The 12896-nt window shown below is 42.0% G+C and overlaps 1 protein-coding gene across 1 annotated transcript in view; it reads right to left on the reverse strand.

Annotated features, from left to right (window-relative positions):
* The window catches only part of myo10l3 (myosin X, like 3), a 65728-nt gene that overhangs the window by 20183 nt on the left and 32649 nt on the right, over positions 1–12896 (reverse strand). Inside the window, exons 11-18 of the mRNA XM_074695009.1 lie at positions 11696–11814; positions 7755–7901; positions 7526–7626; positions 7119–7185; positions 6443–6535; positions 3913–3981; positions 1024–1106; positions 814–922 (exon numbers count right to left, since the gene is read on the reverse strand). Coding sequence (XP_074551110.1) covers positions 814–922; positions 1024–1106; positions 3913–3981; positions 6443–6535; positions 7119–7185; positions 7526–7626; positions 7755–7901; positions 11696–11814 — 788 coding nt within the window. The remainder of the gene's footprint in view (positions 1–813; positions 923–1023; positions 1107–3912; positions 3982–6442; positions 6536–7118; positions 7186–7525; positions 7627–7754; positions 7902–11695; positions 11815–12896) is intronic.

Below are 12896 nucleotides of genomic sequence, written 5' to 3' on the forward strand. Positions count from 1 at the left end.
TCTGTTGGTGAAAGAGTATAAAAGAAATCTGAAATATAATCAAGTAAGGTTTAAAGTGTGCAACAAATGCAATGCTGAGATTTAACTTCTCAGTGAGAAATGTAAATTCCTGAGATGAAAAATGTAAAACTAAAAAAGTAAATGTGCACAAAAGTAAGTATTGTGGACAAAATGTGTTACATAGTGAAGTTTTGGTGAAACTATTTACTTTCCACTTCTTACAAGCTATTACTCACTCTGTATTTGCTTTAACACACACACACTGTGAGGACCCTTGAACCTCACAGGCTCTGTCAGCCCTGCTCTCCTCAGACAGTCTGTCTCCAGCAAGGCCGGGCCTGGCAGAGCCGAGCGTGATTGGCCCCTGGTTGGCCCCTCTCTGCCCAGCCATCAACCCTAATCCCCTGGCTTTGGGAACTGTAGGCCAGGGCAGCCTGCCAAATCCTCCCCTGCTCCCTCCCTCTCTCCATCCGCACTGCAGTTAGGACATGCTAAGCTAAGCCCTTCGGTCGATCCCCTCCTCCTCTGCCAAAACCACATATTTCATACATCCCATCACCCATCATTCTCCACACTGACAGCTCTCTCCTTCCCCCTCTGTCTCTCAGTGATTTCTACCCTCTTTTTTTCTCTCTGCCCGCGTGCTCACACTCAAGCCGCTGAGACAGAGCACCAAATGTTAAGGGTTAAGTGATAATTACATGCAGCAGAACATAGGAGACTATCAGCTCATTGTCTGAGTGATGACACAATCATACAACCACGAGTGAAGAAGGGGGAGCGATATTTGTACGACAGAAGCTCCAGTCTTACCCTGAACTGGGAGCTGACGGTGGGTTTGCGCCTGGCTGTGCCCATCTTCAGGGTCTCATCTCCACTTCTGCTTCCGACACGCTCAAAGAGGTCGTAGATAAAGTCCAGCCTGTGAGAGCAGAGCAGAGCAGAGCAGAGCTGTAGAAAACTTGCAGATGAAGTGAAGCACACAGGTGTGTGTGTGTGTAAGGGAAGGTGAGAGTGAGATACCTGCTGTCTTTGAGAATGAAGAGGATGTCGTCTCTGAAAGTGTCTCGGTTTTTTTCTAATATCCCGCGAACGTCATAAAGCACCTGGAAGATGAGAAAGAGCAGAGGTGGATCACATTGAAATCAGAGATGTTTAAAACTTTAACTGAGGGCACACTGTAAACCCCAAAGTTCAAATTACTCAATCGGATTAAGCTATGAAAACTTTCAGTATTGAATCTGATGATTTCTGAGTAGACTTAACTTTTTTTACTGTTTAAGTAAGCTCAACTTAAAATCATCAGTTTCTGTGACTGCACTTTGTAACCGTGAGTGAGGAGGAGACGCAGTAGATATGAGACCCTGCTAAACTTCTAGACGTGCAGCAGTGGCACAGGTTGTCTGTGCTCCACATGACATGGACTATTTGTCTGTGCGTCACAGCATGGACAGGCTGCATTGAGCAGCTGTCTATGCTCTGCGTGGTGTGGAGCATTTTGAAAATGGGCCTAAATAGCATGATAGCCCAGTCAAAAGTTTCATTTATTAATATATTAACTATTAGGCGCACACTGCAAAGTCAACAGGTACAAGACCACCTGTCAGTGCCGTGGTGCACAGACAACCTGTGCCCCCTTATGAACAATATTTCAATGTACAGCAGGGTCTCATATCTACTGCCTTCCCTCCTCACTCACAGTTACTAAAGTTATGAAATTAGAGCTGATTTTTGTTGTGTCGGCGTTTGTAACCATGAGTGAGGAGGGAACGCTGGGTATATGAGACCCAGCTGTTCTTTAAAATGTTATTTAATTTATTTGTTCAGATCTGCAAACTTATTGATATCACATCTTTCAGTTCTGAGTAAGGTCAACTTACGGGGCTCTAATTTCGTAGACCAGGTGCAAGTGCAGGAGCACCTGCCCTGCGCCGGCCTTCAACGCGCACACAAGGCGTGACTGGTGCACTTTGCAAGTTTCCTGCAGTGCCAAGAGAGGCGCAGTCAAGGCGCAGAGGAGGCTTTGTTGACATGTGCGCACATGTGCGCCTGTCACCAAATTACAGCTGCGGAGGGTGCGTTCCACTTTGAGCCGAGAATAAACCAGGTTGGAGCTGGCGAGCTTTCAGCGCACTTTTTTGGCACGAAATTGTCACTGCGCCAACATGAATCTGCTGACACCTCCCCCTGGTGCACCGTCAACTCCCCCTGGCGCGCAGTCACACCCATCTCTGCGCAGACGGTCTACCAAATTGTCAAATTGGCAGCGCATGGCGGTGCGCGGCACGAAATTAGCACTGCGCAGGGTGCACCAGGCTTGCGCCCCCTGCGCTGTGCCAAGAAATTAGAGCCCATTATGTTTAACAGTGATATGCAACATTTTTACAACATTACTTAATATTTTAACTTGTAACAAATAAGCATTAGGTTTATTAAATTAAAAACATGGTGTAGAATGATTTTCCATTATAATAATAACTACTTAAGATGTTGAGTTAAATTAACGCATTTCATTACTTAGTTTTTTTTTAAGGTAACTGGTTTACAAGCATTTTTCAAGTAAACTCAACTTTTTGCATCTACAGAGGAGAGATATCTTTATAAATCAATCAGTTATTGATCAGACTTTAAATTTATGGATGCTTATATCTTAAAACCCAGACATGTTTTCAGAGGGACATAATTACATACATGTGCACTCAGTGGGACATGAGTTGGCCTGTAAATGTGTGTTTGCATGCTGAGTCTGAACAAAGATAACAGTGGAGGGGCCTCTCTGAGAGCAGCAGAGAGCCCCTGTGTTAACACAGTCACCTGTTGAGTTCTGCTCAGCCTTCGCTTTGGCAGCACGACATTCCTCTGCTCGCCCTGACCCACAATCATTCACTCAAAGTTTATGTGTGTGTGTGTTGCATGCGTGCTTTTGTGCACAAAAGTTAATAGAGGAGATTTCAGCAGGAAAATGTAAAGATATAACATAAAACATTCCTCTTATCTAATCAGGACTCTGCCAGAGTGTGTATATAAGCTTGTATTCACAGCTGTGTGTGTATACTGTGATCCAATAACCACCCCTATCCCCCCGTCCTCTCAAGCCCCGAGGCTCACGAAGAGCCACGAGATTTCAAACTTGACGACACGTGTATTTATAAATCACAGACACACTAATTACACTCCATTCCTCTCTCATTGAAACAGACTCTTACAAAAGCTTCTCTGTGTCTGCTTCAGGTGAAGTCTGGACTCACCATGCTGCAGAGAAACAGCTTCATCAAAAGTTTGCTAACTCACTTTGATTTGGTATCAATCTGAGGCATATGAAATGTTTATGTAAAGCAGGAAAGGTGTGCTTGATTTTTTTTATCATGTTCAGTGAAAGAGAGACTCACTTTAACTGAATTTCCACAGATAATCTAATCAATGAGGGGATGCTTCTGTTCCCCCCCCGCCCAGCTAAAGTCAGATAACAGAAGGAGCTTTCAGGGAGGCGGTTTAAGTCTCCAGTCCAGAGAGAAGAAAGACAGAGGGACAACTGGTTGGCCTGCCTGTCCTTTCTGGACCGAGTCATTACCATAAACTTCCATGCCAGGCTTGTGACTGAGCGGCCACACTCACACTGAGGAGAGCTTGTCTGAGGAAGGCTTCATGAGGTCATTCTTTATCAGGGCCAATCTCAACTCCCTCTAACCCTCAGCCTCCCTCCTCCTCCTGTCTCATCAACCTCTGAGATTCTTCACTCATCATTTTTCACTCTTTATTTACAAGCAGTTAGATCCATCGTTATATAAGCAAAGGAAGGAGGGGATAAGGGTGAAGCAGCGTCTACTTTATGAGAGAGCAGCGGTAGACTTTGAGAAAGACAACCCTGTGTGTGTGTGAGTGTGTGTATGTGTGTGTAAGTCTAGTAATTACCTCTCCAGCGTAGTGCTTGATGCCAAACTGGTGGTCATTCACTCTGGGCTTCACGTAGTATGGATTAGTCTGAAAGGAAGGAAAGAAAGACGAAAACACTTTATTGATCCTAGAGGGAAATTTGTTCATTGCAGCATCACAGATCCACACACCTGCTCAAAAACTTAAGAAAAAATGCACAAATTTAAACCCTATTCCTGTTCCATTGTTGTTTGCATTGAATTGCTTATTTGAAATTCTTTTGTCTCACTCCAGTTTCTTCTCTTTGCCTTTTTAAGCTTTAGGACCTTCCTATGACCCGACAGCACAAAATGTAAATTCTTGCAATTTTTCAACTGGTCTTGTTATTTTGATCAGGTGTGTATACAACATTTACACACCAGTGCGAATGACATTAAAGGTAAAGTCTGCAGAATTTACCTGCTTAATCGTCCCTTCTGGGCCTTTGTACATGTGTGTCAGTGTCTGTGTCTGCCTCAACCCCCTCCTCAGGCTGTATGTTGATGTTTTGGTTGTTTTAGGACATTTCTGGGTGGTAGAAGTCATTACCGAAGCCAATCACAGCACGCCCAGTGCGCAAGTGATTTTGTGTGTTGGTTGGCAAGTGGAAGATACTATCTCGAGCTGCTACGCTACGAGATGTAGCATGCAGGAAAAAAAGACAAAACCAAAGCGAAATGAAAACTCCAAACTGATAAAGCTTTTTACTAAACAAGGATGGAGCTTGCTCAGCTTTCACTTGCTTTCGGGCACTTGGAGAGCAGCTCGGGACAAAGTGCAATATGAGTTAAAATACCCGTGATTAGCTTGCGCTGACATGCCAAGTCAGGTGCACGGCTCACAAGTGTCTACCAGGTAAAAACGAGATGCTGCAGGTGATCGCTGTGCTATGTGTCCCACATAGTTGTGGTCGGAGACAGTGGGTGTGCGCTGCCGTTGGCACTGAGCCCAGTTTGAATGTTGCGTAGGGATGGGTACCTTTCACATAAAAAACAATACAGTACCGGTGCCCGGTACCTGGCAATCGGTACCGGTACTCAACGGTACCAATTTTCGATACTTTTTTGTGCTCATTTGGTAAAAAAATATCAATTTGTTTAAAAGTATATATTTTTTTGTTTTTCAATTTGACATATATATTCTTTGCTATATAACCTTGTAATGCTGTGTTCATGTCCAGCATGGAAAATCACCTACTCTTCCACTCCCTCATAGTCACAAAGATGCATTTAGGTACCTAAACATGGTACCTTTTGATTTTTCATGAATCGGTACCCTGTACTTTTGACAGATTTCGGTCGGTAGCCTACCTATAAAAGTACCTCATTCTGTACCCATCCCTAATGTTGCGTAAACAAAGATAAACTAGTAAAAAAGATTTCTGCAGACTCTACCCTTAAACAGGCAGTTACATGTAATGCAATTGGTCAAAGTTACAGTTAAAGTGACAGAAAAGAGAAAGAAAGACAAACGGAGGAAAATCCAGGTATACATGGGAAGACTAATAATACACAAAAGGCTTCAGGATTTTATTGTTAAAGAAAGATTGCTACTTAATGTAGGAGTGTCATGCTATCCTGCGAAAGGCGGCCAATGACATGGCACAGAGTGATTACGCCATATGCCAGAAGTTTAACGGCATATGCCAGGACTCCAGCAGCAGGTCACCAGTCAAAAACCTGGTGTGCCTCATAAATTAAAAAAAACCTTCTTAGCAAGAAATACACTTGAAATGGCCAACCTGCCGTCATCCATAGGGACTTAGACATGTATATATATGAATTGCACAGGCATGCATGTAGTGATATATGGTGGGATTACTCTGCCATATGCTGCTAAGCTACCAGCATATGTCATGGTTGCCTTATGACAGGCTGTTGACCTTTTTTAATCTCTCTGTCATTTACCTCAAACTCACACAGGACTTGCTTAATTAGTCCACCCTTTGATTTCATAGGTAGTATGTCATGTCTTCATGATGACATTATTCAAAGTGATTCAGGGTTTTTATGGGATTAGCCATAGTGATGTGGAGAAAGTGGGATTTTTAATCAAACAATGCAAACGCAATACTAACACAGGCCATCTTAAGGATCTATTTTGGAGTTATGGACTATTCATTCTGAATGCTGATGGCATTGTTTGCTCATAAAGAGTCTATTTACATTATTTTTAGTCTGATTTATAACCAATTAAAAATCTCTTCACAGAAGCTCTGAGCTGCACAGATTTCTCTCCTTTGACCTCAAAACTCACCTCAGGTAGAGGTCAGAGTGCTCTTATGTCTCATTTTCTACCTCTCCAGTGTATTCTTCTCTCTTGTAAACAAGTTCATGGCTGATCACATTTCAGCATTGTTGTGTTTGCATGTGAGGCTGCCTGAGGCGGTGGGGGTGAGGGTGTCCTAGACTTATGGAGTTCTGGTGGAAGAGTATTTGTCCATTTGGGTCTTTATGAGGACTGAGAAAGGGTTAAAGTGGGTATGCTCGCTGCTGCTTGTGTGAGAAACTGTATGTTTTACTGGACTCACTGCATGTCGGCTGTGTAGTTTCTCCAAAAGGGTGTAGTCTGTGCCTTTGGGGAAGCGACTCTCCTCATTGATAAGAGCCAACATGCCCAGTTTCTAAAGGGGAGAAAAAGAAAAGGAGAGGGTAAAACACACTGGAGTCATGATTGAACTAGTTACTAGCCCATTGGGGAACATCTGGCTTCTTTTATTATTACAATAACTACAGGAAACAGCACAGAAATTCATTCAACCTTCTCCTTTATCTTTAAAAAGAAAGTTAACTGAAGAGGCACGATGTTTGGCGGCAACACCACCAATCAAACTAACACAGCCAAATTACAGCAACACTGTATTTCAGGAAATGAAGGTTGTAGTGTCGTCTTTTTCCACCACGATTCGACCTCAAAATGTCATCCTGCCTCTGCACAATCTCAGTTTTACCCAGCGCTGTGGCCCTGGTGAGAAAATAACACAATTGTCTTAATGCTTCACTTCAGCCGTGCCTCCTGTAACCGCTGCCCGGTGTACATTACTGCACACACAACATGCAGAATGAGACAATATAATGATAGAGTATGAGAGAGGTCAGTGTGAGCGCAGCGCTGCGTCTGGGTCAGCGTGCTCTGGCTGGCGGTTAGCGGTCGGTCCCGGTGGTGACTGAGCTCTCTTGAGTCTGACTTTAACGACTGCTTGTTACCTTTTCTATGAGATCCAGACACTCTGCGTTATCCATCCAGTCTATGGCCTCCCACTGAATCCCCTCTCTGTCAGGACAAAGACACACACACATAGATAGATGCAGGGTGTAAATATAAAAATATAAACAACTAGAAAGACACAATGGCTGTATTGTCCAGCAGGAGCATGTGATGAAATGAGCCATGTCCAAGCTGCTGGCTCATTATACAGGAAAACAACTGTCTGAGGGAAGAGACTGAGCCCAATTCAAACCTCTGGCAGTCTGCCGTTATCGCCCTGAGGAGGACAAACCCCCACACCCACCCCTATCTGTCTGAGGGAGCGTCTCAAGGAAACAAAAAGTCGTGTTTTTCCTTTCAATTTTCCTCGAAATGTAAGTCTGCAAACGTGCTCGTAAATTTCTACCTGTTATACTCGAGCTGCTCCAGAGAGAAGATGTGCTTGTTGAAATACTCCTGCAGCTTCTCGTTGGCGTAGTTGATATTAAACTGTTCAAACCGGTTCACCTGCATGAAAGGAGAGGCCAAACAAGTCGCAATAAGAAGCATTAAAGACTGGAGAAGACTCTGCTTGATGTGTGTTTATTAATCTGGTGCAAATAAGTTCAGCATCACCACCAGCGAGTGATCTTCACCTCAAAGTTCTCAAAGCCAAAGATGTCCAGGATGCCGATGGACTTGAAGTTGTCTTTGCCTTTGATCTTCTGGTTGATCCTCATGATGATCCAGGAGAAACACTGAGAATAAAGCGCCATGGCAACCGAGTCTCTGGAGTCCACAGCCTGTAAACGAAGACACAGAGAGATAGAGTCACCATGAAAACAGAGACAGACATAAACATCAAGGAGCAGAAACTATGTAGACTATATACATAACATATGTTTATCATCGTATATATTTCATCTCTTTTATCAGATGGCTGTTAAAACAGTGACAGGTGGTGGAGATGGGTGTGTGAGGCCTCAGGTGAGTGTCGATTAAACAAACAGTGGTTTGGAGACAAAGGTGTGTTATGTCAGCGTCTGTCTGCAGCCGGCTGCAGGAGAGATGTATGTTTTCACAACAGACAGCGTTGCTAATCGCCTTCATATCTTAACACATCTTATCTTATCTCAACACACTGCAGGCTGTATTTTTTTGCACTACAGAAATCAAAATAAAGAGGAGTCAGAACAAAAATACCAAAGTGCTCTTTGAAAGGATTTCATCTGGTTGTATTAGTATATTTTGCACAGAGGCAGAATTAAGTGCTTCAGCCTCTGATCTGCCGTCAAAGTAGGTAACAGGGGCATAATGGGGGAAGACGGTGGCAGTTTGCAGTTTTGTATGCAGCAGGGCAGAATAGTCCTGCGTGCATGTCTGAGCGTGTGTGTGTGGAGCTCCCACTGAGTGTTTACACGCTAACCTCTTTTGCAGCGCCATAATGCAATGTGAAATAACACACTGGGATAACAATGTTACCGTGAGAAAGGCTCATTGAGTGGTTTTTAACTTCTCTTAAATAACTTAGATACTGAGTTTAGTGAACTTAAAGCTACCACAGTGTCAATTTTGGTGCCTTTAATATCTTTGATTTTTCTGTCATGTAAATTTATATGCAATGCTTTTAATAAAAAAGTCTCTACCTGCTTTCTTAAGTGTCAAACACATCACTAAACAAGAATCTTTGCTTGGGAAATTCAAATAAAGACTGTTTTTGCACAGCACACTTTGTCTGACACCTACCCCGCGACGCTGATTTTAAACAAAGCAAAATTGTCTCAGAAAAACTGACAATGATTAAAATAACCAGTCCATTTTCCCTCAGCTCACCTAGTTTAAAGTCATTCCAGAGTCACAAATTCTACTTTATCTTCAAAAAAAAAGACTATAAAGTGTATAAAAATCTAAACAGGAGGCTTTTTAATTTTTTTTTTTCAAATTGAACATGTGATGTCTTAGGTTTCTTTTTTTTTTTACATTTGTTCTACAAAAAAATGTAATTTCAAAAAATGTGCAAAAAATGTGCAAAAAAAAGAGAAAAAAATAATTTTTAAAAGTCTGTAAATATTAATAAAATGATTTTTTATAAAATTAGATAAAAAATGAATTTTAAAAATTTGTAATAAAAAAATAAATGTTGAAATCTAGAAAAAATAAAATAAAATTTGAATTTTTTAAAGAAATTCCATAAATATTCAATATCAGAAACGTTCAAAATTAGCAAAAATAAAAAGTACAAAATAACCCTTTTTTCGAAATTTGAAAAAAATTGCAAAAAATTTAAATTTTTCAAAGAAAACGAGTTTTAAACATTTTTTGATTTTGATAAATGAATATTGCTTAACTAATCTTTTTTTGACTGTCTGCTCATGACTTTCTACAAATAAACCATGTATTATAAGCACATTTGCAGCTAAATGAATCCATCCCAACAGAATTTAAACCTATCCTTTTCTCCAGATTTGTCTTTTTGTAGATTAAGTTATCTGACCAGGGCTGTAAAACTTGAGGTTAGCTGCAGGTGCATGGAAAGTTGTCGGACTGTTGATGTTGTGGGAGGTGAAGTAAAGTGACGGAGGCTTTACTGCAAGATGCATGATTAGTTTAACAAAATGATCTCGCACAATTGTTAACGTGCCAATGTGTTTAATCATCAATACCCTCTTCTAGAAAATTAAGAATTGTATTCAATATTTTTTAAGCTTCAGGCAGCCACTGCACGGGGGTCAAAGAGCCGCAGGTTGCCGACCCTTGCACTTGGAGATTTATGAGAAACACCAATGTAAACACAAACACAGATTGTGGCTGATTTTACAGCCTCACTGTCACTGGAGCACAACTTCAAGTATGTTTATCAAACCACAAGTCTTTATGTCACATAAATATGAGAAAATCAACCTTGTTTTTGTCAAGTAGCTCAGCGACATTTCAGATATGACAGACCGCTGTTATGGCTCCAAGTCAAGAAATAAGCAAACATAAATTAGAGGTCTGAGAGATGTTTAGAATCATGAAATCAAGTAGAAACATCTGAAGAAATGTCATTTCTGAACAACACAGTAAGGAAGACGATGTGACTCCTATTTTGATATGACATTTGCTGTGATAGGATTTTGATTTAATTTGGCCCAAACTAAGAAGATTTGATTTACAAACTTCAAAAAACCCAGATGAAAAAGACATGTTGACACAGATAAACTATTAGAGATTGAAACTAAAGGTGCATGACCAATATGGAAATATACGGATGTTTTCATAACACACCAAAGATGTTTGATCATTAGTCACAGAGTTATTGATTCAGATCCTGGGTTTATTATAACTCTCAGAGGAAATGGTTTAATTTATGAACAACACACATGAGGCAAGCAAATGTTGGGTAAAAAAAAGCATTTCCAATCACTGTTTGACTCAGATCTGATTTTTTCCAGCTGCTGTGAAGTCGGCCTCTGGTCCAGACACCACATGTGAACAAGTATAAAAAGCTTGTGCTCGAGCCAGCTGCACTTCCTCCACGGGCATTGTGCTGGAGTTGAAAACAAAACATGAGTGTGTCGGTGTGTACTGTATTTGGGGCAACAATGCTCCTGGGCCTTTGAGAAATCAATCACAGCCCCGTCACCTCTTGCAGCTAGCGGGTGTGAACGGAGCACCGGCGGCTCCAGGATCTCCGTCACATACAGGGGGTGAGAAGAATGGCTGTTTGTCCAGGAGAGTGGGGTGGGTTCGGGGGAGGAGGGGGGACTAGTACTGGCAGCGTTGTGGGGTTGGTGACCCCTGGCCGCTGTGAGAAGAAGCCTTTCTTACTGACTCCAGGACTGGAATAATGAACTCTATTAAGAAACCAGTTGCTTCAAAGGCCAGCAAGAACAAGCAGCAGCCGGATCTTTGTCTGCCCATGAAAAGATTCCTTGTGATTTTTGTGTCTGAGAGATAATAGTAAAGGTCCGTTCTGCATGTTTGCTCATATTTATTCCTATGAGTGGGTGGAAAGGCTGGATCCAAGAGCAGACAGGACAGTGACATGCGTCACCATGTTCTTATGGCGTGTGGTGAGAAGAATAACACGCATGCTGAAATATCTCCATTAATTTCAGACCTGGTCATGGACAGTCGAAGCCTGGGAGTGAATTATCGCCCCAGTGTCTCTGTGCCTGGCTGCACTGGCTGCAGAGGAGAAGACTCACTTCAGCCTCAGTCATTGGCTCTATTGTGCTTTTGACTCAGATCACTATCATGATGGCTTCATTGTGCCAGGAATCTGGCAGACAAAAAGCAGGAAATGGCTGGGAGTCACGCAAGGGATCTGGAGAGGCATGTGGGGGAGAGACGGAGAAAGGCTGTGTGTGTGCGTGCGTGTATGTGTGTGAATGTGTGTATGTGTGTGTGAAGTAACCAGGACAGGGGGGGAGAGAGGAGGAAGGACAGGGGGCAGTGAACAGACTTCTACTGTTTGTTTTGGTGTTTTTAATCCAGAGAAAAAGAAAGTAAAGGCATCTTAACAGTTCCTTAAATCTGTGAAATAACCACCATCAGAGATAGATGTGAAGAGTTTCAGTTTGTGGTGTGACTGAAGGAGTCTGGTTGTTGTTACCTGCTCTACAGTGAGCGGTGAGCAGATCTCCTCCCCTCTGAGGATCATGGAGCGCTGGGTCAACACCTCTGACAGCTGGAAGGAGTCCAGTCCAAGCAGATCGCTGACATTACTGACAACTGTAACACACAGACACACACATGTGCATGAATGTACTAGATGTAGAGTGAGTGTAACTTGTGTCACGTTTCTTACTGAGGTGACACAAACTGTAGTTTGACAATGAAACTCTCCTCTCTGAGCTGTGCAGGAGTCTGAATGTGCAGTCACTGTAGTTCACGGCTTCTTTGGAAAAGAGGTCAGACACAGCGAACAAAGGAGCCTCCAGCTCATGTTACAGCCTGCTCAGAGCTCTGTCTGCTGCTGTAACGTCAATCAAATTCAGGGGAATGGGAAGTAATGCTGCACCGTGGACCAGAATTAGTATTTGGCTGCTTACCTGCTTTAGAAAACGCAGGGCAGCTAAAACTGGATGTTGCTTTATGACTTTATTTCATCTGAGTGTGATCAAATATTTTGAACAACATCCCACAAAACTTGTGTCTGAACTTTAAGATCCTTTCTGTAACTTCTTATCAAACAATGTAAGGTTTACTTCTCTAAATATATTGATTGATATCATGAGATTAAATGGTTGCCTCTTGGCCAGACGTTGGAATGAGGCAGTCACTGTAAGACTTGAGTCCAAAGATGTGTCGTTTTTATTACCTCCACCAAGGAGGTTATGTGTTTGGAAGAGTTTGTCTGTTTGTCTGTGAACAACATAACTCAAAAAGTAATGAACAGATCTTGATGAAATTTTCAGGAAATGTTCAAAATGGGATAAAGAAGAAGTGATTAAATTTTGGAGGTGATCTGGATCACTGTCTGGATCCAGGACCTTTTTAAAGGATTCTTTATCATTGTGAGATAGGGCTGTTTTCACCATTTGTGTATATAACTCCACCATAAATGGTCGGATTGCTTTGCAAAACAATACAAGACAAGGTCACCATAATTTCTGACAGATATAAAAGTACCATCCAGATCTTGGCAATATTCTGGATTCTAAGATCCAGAATATGAAATTTGTACTGGTTCATCATAATTTTCATCACTGTCATGAAACAAATTATCTTCAAACCTGCAGCTAACACCAAATTGTAGCAGACAGTCTGCTGAAAGGGAGTGTAACATTAAAGTAGGACTAAAGTGTTGGTGA

The sequence above is a fragment of the Halichoeres trimaculatus genome, unplaced genomic scaffold (genome assembly GCF_033239565.1).
Source record: "Halichoeres trimaculatus isolate MK-OKI-2021-1 unplaced genomic scaffold, fHalTri1.1 fHalTri1_scaffold_19, whole genome shotgun sequence".
In the NCBI taxonomy this organism is placed as follows: domain Eukaryota; kingdom Metazoa; phylum Chordata; class Actinopteri; order Labriformes; family Labridae; genus Halichoeres; species Halichoeres trimaculatus.